The 15,641-nt window shown below is 41.3% G+C and overlaps 1 protein-coding gene across 2 annotated transcripts in view; it reads left to right on the top strand.

The window, feature by feature from the left end:
* CALCR (calcitonin receptor) overlaps positions 1 to 15,641 on the top strand; it is a 157,287-nt gene that overhangs the window by 113,023 nt on the left and 28,623 nt on the right. For both annotated transcript variants that reach the window (XM_030944012.1, XM_030944011.1), the window contains exons 6-7: positions 262 to 353; positions 5,274 to 5,400. In XM_030944012.1, coding sequence (XP_030799872.1) covers positions 262 to 353; positions 5,274 to 5,400 — 219 coding nt within the window. The remainder of the gene's footprint in view (positions 1 to 261; positions 354 to 5,273; positions 5,401 to 15,641) is intronic.

Genomic DNA, 15,641 nt, shown 5'->3' with positions numbered 1-15,641 from the left:
GTGACACAGTGGGAGCAGGGATCTCACCGGTTACTTCAATATATCAGGAATAGATCTGCATATGTAAGAAACATTTATCTATAGATCATGAGTCATGCTATTTAATAGATTGCTGATATTAAATACATAGAGAAAAAGAATGTTTGAAAGAAAAAAAAATATTAAATGGGAGGTTGATTTTGTAGAGTCTTCCTTAATGAGAAAACAAATGAAGTGCCTGCAAATTGTTCATGCTTGCCTTTTCTTTTTATTAAATTGCAGATGGCGTTCATACTTTATTATATGGCGATTGTTGGTCACGCTTTGTCTATAACATCCCTGTCGATTTCCTTGGCAATTTTCTTCTATTTCAAGTAAGTGTTTCTTACAGACACTCTCTCTTCTTTCCCTGAGGCATCTCAACCAAAGGAAATCTTGGAAGTTGTCATGGCAGTGAGAAGCAGCTCTTCTGAGTGTCTTTTTATATAATCCTGATAAAGAAGTCTGAGCACAGGCTCCTCTCACCAATGGGACCTCTCCCAGTGGAGGGTAGCCAAGCTCATGTTGTTGTGTTTGTCAGGACTGATGTGAAAAGTGCAGCCCATGGGGAAGTGGTGCAACTGGGGATGCAGTAAGGCCTCTCTTTACCTACTGCCTTATGTTCCTTAAGAGCATGTCCAGAGCTTGCCAAGTACTGTGACTGGGGCATGGGGCAGTGAGTGGGAGCTCCAAGCTCCTGAAGAACAGGACTACCAGCATCTGAGGCTGAAGGACTGGGCTGTTGACCTGGGTAGGTCCGTACAGGATTCAGCCCTAAGAGTGAATCTGGCACTAGCGTGCAGACTGTTATCCTCATTAAAACAAAAACAGGATGCTGCTGTATCAGAATTTTAAAGGACACTGATATTCACCTAAAGCACTACAACTACTGTATGGCAGCTTAACTAGAGCATTTCAGTCTTGTTCTTTTGTGAACCTGTCTACTGTCAATTAGATGCCTCTGCCTCAACTGGCAAACAGGAAGAGTAGTAAAAGATCAAGTCCACAACATCACCACCACCAAGAATAAGAAAAATTAAATTGTTAGACTTTTCATCGATTATAAGATTCTGTAAGATTGTGAACTCCAAATAGGTGGATCCAAATACAGGCTGAGAATTCTGGTAATTTCCAAAGAGGCAATTCGATGAGTGCCTGTGACAAAACATCTTAATCAGCTACAGAGATAGCTAGAAACTCTGCTAAATGAGCTGATGAATTCCCTTCCCATCTAAGCAGATAAATAGCACAAAACCATAGCCACAGTAATGCTTTGAGAAAACTGGAAAGAGCACAGTTTCGTCTGATTTGGAATCCCATACACTGGTTTGAGTTCTTTGGGACAGTAAAGACAGGATCTGGTCACATTAGGTATGCTAAATGGACCAGCAAGGTGACTCCTTGCATCAAGCAAGGCAGGGTCAGCCTGTCTGACTCACTCTGAGCTCTGAGTCATGAGCAATGCATGATCTTGGCTGGTCCCAGGGTGCACTGAAAGACTGATCTTTGCAGCAGCCTTCCAGACAGTAAAACACCTCCTCCTCTCTTCCCTCCTCCGCTTCTCCTTCCCCTGCCATGACTAAGCCATGACACAAAGGTTACAGGGAGAAGAGAGAAAGGAATTAAACCAAAGTGCTTCATAATGGGAAGTCAAAGACAAAACCAAACTACTGCCATAGGAAAGTGAGAATGAAGCTATGTGGGAGCAGAGCTCATGTAACCTTCAGCTGTTTTCTATCATCTGGCTATGACAGCAATAGATTATTTGACCTTCAGCTGAAGGGAAGCTGTCAATCAGACAGTCCATCAGATAGCAAGAGGTGATTTCAGGCATAATAGCCTTTGACTTCAGAGGCAGTTTGCAGGGATTGCAGTTTCCCACATATAAGTTTTCGCTGGCACATTGCTTTTCAGTTCACTTTTGGATATCAAGATTCATAATGACCTGGCATCACAGATGTTGAAGCACTTTCAGAAGGGAATAATGAATCAGTAGTGATGAGCATCACTAAGCAATGCTAACTCAAGAGAAAGTATAAATAGAGTGTCTAACAGCTTCATGTACTGTCACCTTATTATAAGATTTCTATAATTGCAGAGTGAGACCCCAATATCTTATTTAATAAAACACAAAATAAAGACGTACTCCTACCTCCAAATCACTTCCAATTGAATTATTAAAACAAAGACATTTGTATAAAGACAGATGGGGAGTAAAACAAATCTATATTTGACAGAATAATAGATAGTGTGTTATGAATGCACCTGCAGTCTAATTGCTTCCATGGTTTTTAAAAGGAGTTGAAGGGTAATGGATGGAAGAACATTTTGTAAAATTTTTGAGAAGTTTTCCCCAGGGGCAAGGGAGGACATGGTACAAAGCATGAAAATAATTTGATACCTAAGCAATGGGGGAGGAGAGGAAAATAAGTGTGTAGGCATGAAAATCAAGATTCTCAGTATTTGTACATGAGAATAATGACAGATTCACAGAGCAGTTCTATGAGGAAAACATTCTAATTGTAATAGGGAAGTAGAGATAGGAACAGTAAAGTAAAGGTGACTGTGAGGTAAGAGAACCCGTCTGAAAAAGGAAATGTAGAAGACAGAATCAATGTGAAACACAGGGGAGACACAGAAAACATAGGAGACTGACACTGTAAAGAGACAATGGAGAGAGGCTGGGAGACACAAAAAGCTCACAAGTTTTAGACACAGATAACTGGCTTAGTTTTCCCTTCTTGCATACAGATTTATCAGAATCACACAGAATCACAGAATAAGGTTGGGTTGGAAGGGACCCTGAAGGATCATCAATTCCGACTCCTGGCCCTGCATAGCCCCATCCCCAAGAGTCACACCACGTGCCCAAGAATGAAGCAGAGTAGGAAGAATACAGAAAGATTGTGGGGACAATGCCAAGGAGCCTCCAAAAACATCACAAAGGAATGATTAATAACACGAAAAGGTCCAGGAAGAGAGCTAAAACAGGTCAGAGAAGGAGAAGATTGCAAAGAATTATCAAAACCAGCAGAAAGGATGAATCAAGGGTTTGGTTCCACTTTCTCCTCTTGGTGTGGACCAAGTCAGGCAAGTGTTGATGCCATTGTGATGGCAAACACTGAAGGTCAAATTAGAAAGTGAGGGTATGGAAATAAACACTAATGCTGTAGGTGGATCTTTAACATGAGAGCTGTAATCAAGGAAAAAGGGGAATACTGAGGAAAAAGGAGGGAAAATAAAACTAAGAGAGGAAGGCAGGCAGGAAAAGGAGGCTGGGCAGTGCACAAAGGCAACAAGTACTGAAGGACAGTCCAATTGAATAGATGAATAAAACGGCCAAAAGTCAAGTGGAGCAGTGAGGAAGGACGGGAATGGGAGTTAAGACACACCTACCTGGCTGAGATTATCACAAAAGACTCCCTGTACCACAAACCACATAGAAAGGCACCTCAAGAGACAAGGGTCTGCATATCTGCGGCCAGGAGCTGAAGAGATTGTTCCCAGTAATAAGGAAATTTTTTATTTCTTGGGAACAGAAGTGATGTCATACCATTTCTGTTCCCAGGGCTGCAAAGAAAGACAGTGATAAGCATGTCAGAGTGTCCCCAAAAAAGTGGAGTTAAGTGGCATAGTCAAAGTATTGTGTTGAAGTAGGGGGAGAAAGGAAGACTCAGGACTGAATAAATATCACCAGAGCTTAGGAGCAGAAAAGGAACATCAAGACTAGATTTGTGAGATTTGTGACTGGGACAGATACAGGTGGAGTAAGCAAAAGAACATAGTGTGGCAAAATTAGCTCCAAAGAATGCTCTGTTTTTCTAATACCATGTCCTACAGTGAATCAAACTGAAAGTTCATGAACCCAGCCCTGTATCTGGTGCTCAGTGTTTGATGCTAAAGGAGGGCTATAAAATGAGGGTCAAGGATACAGACATACTCTCATTCCTAGCCACCAGGATCTGCATCTCATAGACATCCTGAACCAAAGATGGTGACTTGATAAATAAGGAGGTCTAAAGAAGTGATAAGCATTGCTGGATGCTAATAACCATAACTAGAAAGATGAGCTCAAGCTAAAGGTAGAACTCCATGCAATGACTTGGAAAGTAGGTGGAAAGAAAACAAAGAATAAATGGCAGGTGACCAAGGAGCTAAAGAAGGGGAAAAAATCAAGCAAGCAAGCAAAATATGTAGAAAATAGTTCAACTGGCTAGATTATCTCTCTTTTTGAAGGGAGTGCACTCTGCATTGGCCTTCACATGCAGAGGAAAAGAAAGCCACAGCCTGTGCTCCATTCCAGACTGCAAAAGACTCATAGTGCTGAGCTTACCCCAGCAAGACAGCAGTATTTATTCGCTGTTCTTTACCCAGCAGTTTTGCCTCCTTGCTCTCAGCGGTCACTGGACAGCACAGCATTATCAAACAGCTCCATGACTGCCTTTCTGCCATCACCCTCTGTCAGCCTGGCGCTGTGCTCTGGGGCATGGAGAGCTGCAGGGGCCTTTTGCTCTGCCTCAGGGATGTAGGAGGAGGTGACATGAGGATTTGGGTATGAATTAGAAAGGGGAGATTGTTCAGGTCTGAAACTGCAGTCATGATTTCGTTTCATGAGAATTCTGAAAACTTCCCTTGTGAAACCGTGCTACCCACAATAGCATCAGTCCTACCTTCCCCAAGACCAGTGATTTAAAGAGATTTCTTCTCCTTCTGAGCAGGAAAACAACCTCTTCTGGTTTGGGATCTCAGTTGGAGTTAGAAATATGCAGGATACCAACCCAAATCCCCCTGTAATTTAAGGAGATTGCTGCCCAAATTCCCATCCTGTCTCACTACTAATTCCTGAAGTAGAAAATAATTTTCATCTGAGTATTTGAGAAATTTAGTCTCCAGGGAACAGTTCCTTATAAAGCAGTATTCCTGATATTCATTCCTTGCATCATGCGCATCTGAAAATTCTCAGGGTTCTGCTTTACCACTTAATATCTCAATTACCATGGATTAAAGAAAGGCATCAAGAGCTAAGAATGTAACTGGATAGGTCTTTAGAACATGGTCTAAAAAGCATGTGGTGCTAAACAGGTGTAAAAACAAACCCAAAAATATTTCAGAGGTTATGACCGCAATGCAAGGCATGTATTTTCCAATTATGCCTTGCCAAAAGACATTCTTGAGAGACTGTTGCCAGAAAGAGCTTGTTAAAGTGACATCAGAGAAAAAATACTAATTTACGACATGTGTTACATATTTTTCAGGAGCCTCAGCTGTCAGAGGATAACACTGCATAAGAATTTGTTCTTTTCCTATGTGCTGAACTCCATGTTTACAATTGCCCACCTCATTGCTGTCGTCCCTAACCCAGGCCTTGTAAAAAGGGACCCTGTAAGTACTGCATGACTCCTCTCCATCCTAACATCAAGTAAAATCACCATGGCCCTGCCAAAACCTAGAACTCCCATTCCTCAGCTAATGATAGCCATCTGGGAAAACACACACAGAGGGTGCAGATTCTGAGAATTTCACTCAAAATTGCTCAGATCCTTCACCAAGCAGTAAAAATCTTTGAATCTTGTACAAGCCCCAGACTTGCTCCAGCCAGCCCATCCATACAAGTATGTGCCAGACCTCCACTGCTCCCAGCAATAATTACCTGATGATTCCCAGCAAAACCCCCGGGGTGATAGATGCCTTTGGTGACTGCTTGTCCTTCTTCACAAGTCACACACTGGGGAGGGACAGGATGGAAAGAGAGATGGCTTATTCCAATACAACACACAAAAATGTCTATTTGCTGCATTTTTTAACTTGGGAGGCAGTAAATCAAAGCATTATTTACCTACCTTCACTGCTCTTAGGTAGTGATACAAATTGTGCCAGCCCCTCAGCTGATAAATGTGTTTGGCAGATCTCAGTCATCCAGCTCTGATCTTGCTCCCTAACCCAGCCATTACATTGTGCTCAGTCCTTACAGCAGCCCCAGCCAATGCGAAATTAATGAAAATGTGGTAAGCTTCATTTTAACACTAATCAGCTTGTAGTCTAATAAGATCACTCAATTATAATTCAAACATTTATCTGCCTCTAATTTCATGAAGGGAATTAAATATTAGCACCTGATATTATCCGATCACATGTGTGTCTCTCAAATGTGTGCTGATTAAGTGAGTTAATTAAAGCAGAAAATATATAGCCTAAAGAAAACATCACCAGTTTCAGAACATCACCATCATCAGAAACCATCTGGAGATTAAAAAATAGAAGAGCAGAAGAATAATTTAAAAATCACACATTTTGTTTCTCCTCATTGCATAGCATCATGTGTAGATAGCCCGTGCAACAGGCACAATGCAAATACACTTGATATTTGAAGATAAAAAGCTGGCAGATGATATCAGGCACCTAAATTGAAGTAAAATTAGTTACCTCAGGGTTAAGAATGATACTTTTTGACAGCACAAATAAATTATCTGAAACCGTTTAAACTGTTGAGGGCATGGGAAGGAGTCTTGTGTTTTAAGATTTCATTAAAAAACAGTTGTTTAACAAAACTATTTGTCTAACAAAAGACACTGTCTAGTGTCTTTTGGCCTGATCTTTACTGGAAGTGAAATCTCAACACCAGTGAAGTCAATGACAGAGCTCTCAGAGGCTCCCATAGAGCCACGTAGCCACAGAACAGGTTCCAGCCCACCGAGCATCACATGATGATGTCCCCAGCCTCCATCAGCATGGCACAACCAGTATAAAAGTGACACCAGTGGTTGTCTTTAGAGGCCATGGAGCCCCAAAACGGTGCAGAGATTAATGTACCTCACTCAGCTCTCAGGTCCCTGCTCAGAATATGAAGAGGAGCCTAAATGCTCAATGTAGTCATGGAAATGACCCAAGCAGTGTCCCGTTAACAAAACTGGCTGCAGTTATTGGCTAAGTAGATGTTTTGATGAGCAAAGCCATTGCTTTGCAGTTTCTTCTTCCAAACCAAATTTGCATGTCTTTGGCCCAGGAGTGAAAGGCTGTCTACAGAGAAGGTAAAAAACTTGGGGCCAGCCAATCTAGGGTCTCTCATTTTTGTCCCACCATCAAGTACAGGATGAAGGTACAGTCACTGCTTGATCTTGCCTCAAATTCTAGATTTTCCTCCCAAAAAACAGAAAAAAGAATAAAAAGGAGGTGAGGTGACCTGCTAATACATTCAAAGCCTCCCAGCCTTACCAGAAAATGTATTCTGTTACCTTAGTAACATAATAAAATTTTAGGTTTGTGATTGGGAAAACTAACAGACAGGAGCACATTTTTAACATATGATAAAATTACAGAAAATCTCTATACGGATTATATGAAAACTTAGAGGATTTATGTTTAAAATGCTAAAAAAATTACAAAAAATTTCCATAATATTTTCATGCTGATGCCTATTATCAGAGCAAATGAAAGCTCTAGAACTTGGGTTTTTTCTACTTCTACTGCACCCTCTGCTTTAATAAGTCCATTTGAAGATTACTGCTTCTGACTTCCTCTAGTTTGCTGCACTTATCCACTTTCTACATGCACATCTTTGGAGCTTCACAGGTTCATGAATGTATGGCTCTCACCCGTTGTATATACAGAAATTCTGAAATGTGTAGATTGAATTTCAAGCAATGGAGGACTTCACTCAGATCACATAATACTGAGATTAATTTACTGGTATTTATTCTGCAAAATAATAAATATGTTTCCACGCCAATACTTCCTGCTTTTTTTTTCCTACCTAAAGTTTCACAATAGTTTTTAAATGTGAAATGCCATGGGAAAATACTTTCGGTGATTCACAATTTATGAGGATATCAACAAATCCATATAATTTTGAAAGAAGAAAAGGACAATCTCTTAAATAACAAGGCGAAAAGTCAGGAGGAGCAAGAGAGGAAATTATTTCCTAATTCCAAGACAACCCCATTCTCCCTGTGACCCAGGGAGAAATTACATGAGACAATCCAAAGCATCATTTACCTGCGGACCACATCCTCACTCACATTGCTGCTAAGAGTTAAATCCTTTGAAGATCATTCTGCTCATGTAAAAGGGTAAGTCAAGCCACTTTTATAATAATCTTAACTTGCTCATTTACTTCATATTTTCTTGTTATACAATTTTCTCTCTCTCTGTTTCTCTTTCTGTCGGATTTATCTGGATCTGAAACCATGAAAAAAAAAGGATCTGAGTCCAGGTGGCCATACAAGAAATAAAGAATCAATGGACAAGAAATAAAGAATCAATGGGCAAGGTTCAAAGACATTTAAACAACGATAAACAGGAGACGTGTATAAACACTTATTTACATATACTGAAAATTTTGACTGTTGTATCTGAACTAGGAACTGCATTAATTATGCTGTTACTGGAACCACGTTCATAGGAAGAGATATCATCTATCACCTTTCTAAACGGACTGACCCACAGAAGATGGGTGATCTGTGGACAGCACAATATGTTCTCCAATAAAACGTCTTAAATAGAAATAAAACTCCTGCTGTCAAATCTCTCAAGATAGTCTTACACGTTAGATCTGTAATTTTCATTTTCTGTATTCCACAAGAGTAGTCATTTTAATTCTCATACTGATGGGAGTAAAAGGAACTGACAGCTAATGCCTGAAGGGGCAGCTCTGCCAATGAGAAACTGAGCAATTCATCAGCTCCATGGGCATCATATTTATATGCTTTTAGGTGGGGCTAAGTTTGGTTATAAATTAGTAATTTTTCTCTGTAATTATAACCTCTTCCACAAAGGCTTTTAGAGATCTTACTGTATTTTTTTGTCTTTCACGTTCTAGTAGAAATAGCTGTTCTCTATTTTCTGCAGGTTCTTCTGTAGCCTCTTCACCTTTTATGTGGTAGTTTCACCCTTGCTTCTGCCATTGTATGGTGGGAAAGTTTGAATTTTGATTGCAGTTTTATAGAGGCCATGGCAAGGGCCAGTGCTCCACTAGTAGTTCCTAGCAGCCCTGTGTGGGGTCTCATGCTTGGCCATGCTGTGTCAGAGTAAGGACACAGCATCCATTCAGGCACACTCCAATCCCACTGTCAAGTCCCATCTTGTTGCCACACAGCTTCTTTAGGCCTTGATGTATAAACAATCTGTAGACCCTCTTATATGGGTTCAGTAACAGACCTGGTATGCAAGAACCCAAAGCATTAAATTCTGTTTAATTACACACAGCATTTCATTCCCTTCTGGCAGCATCTGTAACTAGCTCAGCCCTTGAACATGAGAGGTGAGAGAATGGAGGCTGTTTTTCCCTCCTTATGTAGATGTAGATACATTTTAAAGGTCTTGAGCTAGTTTACCACTGTAGCTGATGGTGCAACATGCACTTGGTGTCTCTGGCAGGAGAACATCGTCCCTTTCCCTTTGCAAGCATTTCACTAAACTTGCTGACACTGTGGACATGAGGTGGGATGACAAGGGGCACTCAGTTATCTGTACTGCCCAAAATCCACCTCCTGGAACAAGCAAGCCTTCTAAGCACTATCTTCTAAGCTTCTTACTGCTTTCAGCATTATTACTTAGACCAAAAGAGGCTGGTGCCCACTAGCGTTAAAGTTTTAAAGCAAGGCCACGGTAGTAGCAATACTAAAATTTCTGGTGTCTTGTGGACACTAGAACACTGTAAAAAATCTCTCCATTTACAAATTAAAGTGAAAACTACAGCTGCCCAATGATGCTAGGTTTTCCTCCCTACCACAATTACAGCAAAACTGTAGAAATAAAACACTGAGCTGCGTGGACAGACGACAAGTGTAAAAGAACAGTTACTGTAATTTATGGGGTTCCAATATTGGTATTTCCCTGTTCCCAAAGGAATAGAGAGGCAATGTAAGATAAGAAAGCAAAGATTTGCAAAATTTCTGGGAAAAATGTCAATTTGGTATTTTTTACCATACGAATGTTATCTTCTCACCTCTTCTTGCTTTCATTTCCTGCTGATCTAGCCTGGCAGAGAATGGGGGGGTTCAAAACATCTTTTTATCAAATGTGATGCTCATAAATTATACCAGTGAGGACAAATGGTAGAACTGCTGCTCCATGTGACTTATTTTCCTTAGTTGTTCCAGCAGTCCCCCTCATGGAGCAGACCTCCCTGGAAACAGCAAAGGTGGAGATCCATAAAGGAAAGGGGTGCTTCAATCTTCTGAGTTGTTTCATGTATTATATTTGGGGTAGAGATGCAGGAGGTGCCATTCTTGTTATATAATTTGATTCCTTTTTTTATGTGACTATTTCCACAACTTTTCTGTCACTGTCAAAGCCTCTCTAAAGTCTTTTATCTTAGCACATCTATTCCTCCATCCTGCTTCCATTAGATTACTTATCCTCAGCATCCATTTTTGCCACCAAGAGGTGACACAGAGCCTGGGAAGTTGTGAAATCAATAGAATGAGAGTAAGAACAGGAAGATTTGGCGCTAATGTTGCAAGTTAGAGAGAAGTTATCCCCAGTAAGAAGAATTTCTGAATTGAACAAAGCACCACATCACATTGCTGAAGTTCACAGTTGTACTGGCTGAGTCCACAAGGTGCAAGCAAGCACAGTTCCAATGTTCATGTGTCTGCAGAGGGGTGACCACAGAGGTGACAGGGAAAGGAAATTCCTACTCTATCTATCTGTGCTCTCATCCACAAAGAAAGGGAGACATGATAGCTTTTATGTAGCCCAATCCAAAGATTTTCGTGTCAAAATAACTCAGACTCTATCAGATCCCGTGTATGGCCTCTTATTTAGGAGCCTGAGTGCCATTTCCTCCAGAAATGTGTTTCCAGAAAGAACCTTGTAATGCAAAATGCATTGTTGCCCAGAAACTGAAGGCATCAAATCCCAGAGCTCATTCCCAGGTTTTCTGTCCACATCTTTTCTGCTCAGGTGAGGTAGACCTGCACTCAAATACCCAGAACAAGTCCAAATGTCTGTGAAAAGTCAGATTTAACCTGTCATTCTGCCTGGTCATTCTGCATCTGCAGCATCTCTGGACCCTGAACCTCTGCCATTGTGGTAGTGAGAAGTGAGCACTCCCAGCATAGATGTTCCTAAAATCAGCAGAATCTCAGCATCCCAGATCTTGCTGTCATTCTTTTGTTTAGCCACAGTGGAAAGCACACACTTTCGCTTTATGCAAAATGAGTGAATCCATTCCAGATTTGCTGAAATTCATGACATGTCTCCAGAACTGGTGCTCAAGAAAAGTGTGCTTACTTTACCCTCAGATCTGAGCTGTAGCAGTCTCCAGAAGGCTGTCTTCCACAGTATGGAATTGTGTTCGACTTAGATGCCTTTCTGAGGCTTTTTTCATTTTTCCTTTTGGTCTTCCTAAGAGATAGGAGAGATGACAAAGTGAAGATGACGTAAACATTTGGGATAGTACCTGGGCAACCATAAGTTTCTGTCAATTGTACTGTCTCCAGTGCATCTGAGAGACTGAAAGTTAAATAGATAATAATATGCCATTAGTCCCTAGGCATAGAAAATGTCAAGTAGCCACTCCTTAAATGTCAGATCAACTAGTGCAGATGCTAACAGTTGCCTTTTGATGGATTCTATGTTACACTGCATGGACTTCTAATGAACTTCTGTTTTACACAAGGCCTCCCACATTCATAGACCATTTAAGCAGCTCAGGTGTTGATATTTCTCTGTGAATACAAAGCAATTATATCTAGAAACACTCAAGGTGTCTCTCCAAGTTTTCCTTGCAGCATGCCTTTAAAAGGGTCTAACTGATATGTGAGAAATTTGAGTATGAATTGCCCAAAAATATTTTTCAAAATCCCTCAAAACATTGGATTCTTAAAAAAATAATTCCCCTCAGAAGGACAGTACCATAGTGTTTCCAAAACACAATACTCTCCCTGATACCATGCTGTCACAGCTATTTTCCTCACTGGGATTTGTCTGATTAAACAGCAGGGCTTCCTCTAGAGGCAACTGTGTCTCAATCTGAGACAATTTACCTCACTCTAAAGCAAGTGGCTAAAACAGGTCAGGTGAATTAAATGCAGAGGGCTCATTCCCCTCCAGGGGCTCCATCATCCTGCACATCTATACCATGAAGTCACACGCGCCCTTCAATGACTGCTGTGCAGTACTGCCCATTTTCAGCCATGCCTTTGCTACCCTGTGCTTCTTGAAGGTATCTAAGACCAAACAGAAGTAGCCCGAATCAGAAGAGAAAAAAACTTGAAGGAACATCAAAGTTTTACAGCCTTTACAGATGACAGCCAAATGTGTGGAATAAGTGTATGGAAGAAGAAATAGTAATGACTTTCAGTAGGAGTTAAAAATCAAGAGGCTTGGGTTAGTCATGCACATGACCTTTAAATTTAGTTGGCAGAATGAGGTATTGGCCAATAACGGGTCAGTTGTTTGGATAATTGAACTCCTTTTCTCACCATCTCACTTCTGAGTGGCTGATGCTTTCATGTACCCAATTGACTGACTTTGCAATTTTCTGGCACCCCCTTGGCCCAACATCTTTTGAAGGGCTGGCAGCTCTACCTAGCAGCAGGTCGCCCCAGGAAAGACGCTGGATCAGCATCTGAGTACATCTAGAGAATTAAAACATTCATAAACAATTAAGGTCAGACACATCTTACATTTGGATACCTGTTTTGCAGACACATACAGCTGACCTAGTCACCCCAAGCTAAAGATAGACAAAGTTACATTCAGGGTACTATCCATCTGGCTTATTTTAGATATATCCTTTAGGATGAGGTAATTTTTACTATAATCTCCATCATCTCTGTCATTATCTTTTGATTACAGGAGAGACAAATTGGGTGTCTATATTTGATATCACAAATCCCAGTTGTATCGTTAGGAAACTCCTGGAGCATTTAACTGAATCATGAGTGGATATATCCATGTCATCAAAGTGTACCTAGTCCCCAGGAAATGCCTTTTGTAGGTCTAGGTCTTACACCTCAAACATAAGGTAGGTGCACTTGACTGTTTAGATATACTCCATGCAGACTTAAACTACCCTGGCTCAGGGCTCAATGCCCAGAGCTCAGCTATGCCTGGATGCAGATTTGAGTAACCTTGCCTTGTCCTGTCCTCCTGCACCTGGTGGCTCATGCTCGGGTGTCATGGTAGAGGACAGGTGCCTGGAATAGCAGGAGCTCTTAACCCTTTTTGTCAGGGATTGCCTCCCTCCCCTGGGAGAAGGTGGCAACAGATCCTGTCCAAATGAACATCAGCTTGCACTGTCTTGTGCTATTTTTTTTACGCAGCCCTGCCCTTGTTTTCTCTCCCTCTTTGCTGGCCTATCTGGCCTCCTCCATCAGCCAGGCTCATATCTACAATGGCTCCCTGAAAAACTGCCTCTCTCTGGCAACACCACTCAGAAACCAAGCTGATAAAACCCCCTGGGAATGGTGAGACTGTTTTGCTTTGCCTCACACCCTGTGTCACAGTTGCCATCCTGCAGGTGAGGAGTCAGTGGCCACTGCACACTGAGACAGGGCCAGATGTGCTGTGAGAACCCCTCTGGCCCTGCAGAACTCTAAGCTGCAGTCCAGGGAGAACTATTGCTACAGCAGCCAGGACTCAAGTATGTGCAGATATAGCCTTATTAATTCTTTCCAGAATGTGTAAATCTGGGCTGGCTGCTTTGCTATAGCATAGACATGGACACGCATGCTGTTGAGAATATCCCCCGTTGTTTAATTTCATATTTTGCTGTCTTGTAACACAAAACCTGGGAGCTCTCTGAGAACTGTGTACATTTCATTCTGTAAATTCTTAAAAAGTATATTAAAACATTAATCTTCTTCCAAACCCCAGTACGCCAGGTTTCTGACTGGAACACAGTTTAATTGATGACTCATAGCAGATACATTGTATAATGGTGTGACGTTCTGATAGCCAGAGATTTACAGCTACACTTAGCACAGTCTTGCTTTGGAAAAAACTTTTATTGCTTATTTATGTAACATATGGATACTTGGAATTTAAGAATATTTTCATAGAATAGTGTTCTAATAGTCAGAAAAAAACACCATTTTTTAAGGCAGAGCAGTAATCAAACTTGAAGCTACTCCTTTAAAACACTAAGTTTAGAATGTTGGAGAATATGTTGTATTGCCTTCAAACTGAATTTCAATAAATCATATCTGGCCTCCATGGCAAGCTGTAATCTCTTTGAGGAGGATCCTTTGCTGCCATGCACTAGGGAGGTTTCCCAGAGGTGAAGAGGAACAAGCATAGTAAGGTCAAATATTATTTCCCTTTAAAGAAAGTGTACAGCTGTAGTGATGGCTCATATAGCTGGCTTGGTTTAAAATTGATAACCCTGGCTGGCCTCTTCTCAGCAATTCATTTTAAATGTTGGTGGGAGGCATTTCAATGGATAGTGAACTTTGGAGAAGAAATTTTTCATTATGCATGCTGAGGGGCTTTCCCATACTTGCTTTCCATAGGGCTGGCTCTCTGGAGTTGATAAGGACTGATGTAACACAGACCTCCCAGCCTGCCACCCTGAGCTCCTTTACCCAGGAGAGCACTGCAAGAATGGGCACACACAGGAATCTGTGTGACTTTACTGTGCCAAAACAGAGTCAATCCTCTTGCTCTAACTGAATTACTAGGACAAACCTTCCTCAAACAATTAGCAGGGTTATTTCATATTAAATTTTGTTATTATCATTGAAAGTGCAGTTCTGGCGTTTATGCAGTTCAAGAGTTCAAGACTAGCCCCGGTGCGCGTAAGTGGTGCAGTTAATGGTGCAGTTTTCTGTCCATAAGCTATTAACCAATAACCAAGGAGAGCCTTAACAGAGAAATGACAAGCACATGTGATGAGAGGCTGCTGGATTAGCTGAGGAGAGCATTATGCCAATTAGATTATTGTGCAATTGCAGGGTCCTTCATAGGCAGATGGACCTCTGGGACTCCTTTGGCAGGACTGGAACATTAAAAATGTTTATAACATGCCAGTGTGCCCTGCAAAACATCATAGACACTGTTTCTATCTCTTTCTTGTAAAAGGAGAGTAAATTGTTTTATTTCTCTTCTGGAAAATATTCCAGAATCCTTTTGAAGTGCTTTTGTTGCATACTGCAGCTGTGGTGTTTAGAAGATTTCCGTAACTCTCTGCAAGATTTGCAAGCAAGAGGAATATGACTGACTCTATTCCTATTGACCCCTTTTGCCCCTGAGTAATTAGGCCACAACCATTGCAGTCATTGGAGTTTGCTTTTATGAGGAAGGAAAATCAGCAATAATGGACACTTTTTTTCTTGGATGCTGTCCTGCAGATCTGTAGAGAACTTTTCTCAGTTTCTGTGCCCATCAATGCAATGCAAACACGTGGCCAGAGGCAGCCTCCTTGCTCGCAGACTGAGCTTCTTTCCACACTGCATTCTGCCAAAAGAGGTTCATTCTTGGCCATCCTTCCAGAAGCACAGAAGGAGCTGCTTTTTTAAGGCTGACTTTGAGGGCTGGTAATTTTTTCCTGATAAGTTTTTCACATTTACCCTTGCTGTAGCCATCAACAGGACAGTGCAGGACAGTGCTGTCTGTTTCCAGGCTGTCAAAAAGTGGAATATTTGTTATTCTTTTGTTCAGGAGACCAACCTGAGCAGCAG

Source organism: Camarhynchus parvulus, chromosome 2 (genome assembly GCF_901933205.1).
Source record: "Camarhynchus parvulus chromosome 2, STF_HiC, whole genome shotgun sequence".
NCBI lineage: Eukaryota > Metazoa > Chordata > Aves > Passeriformes > Thraupidae > Camarhynchus > Camarhynchus parvulus.
Note: the sequence above shows the minus strand (reverse complement) of the source record. Positions and strands in the feature narration are given on the sequence as shown.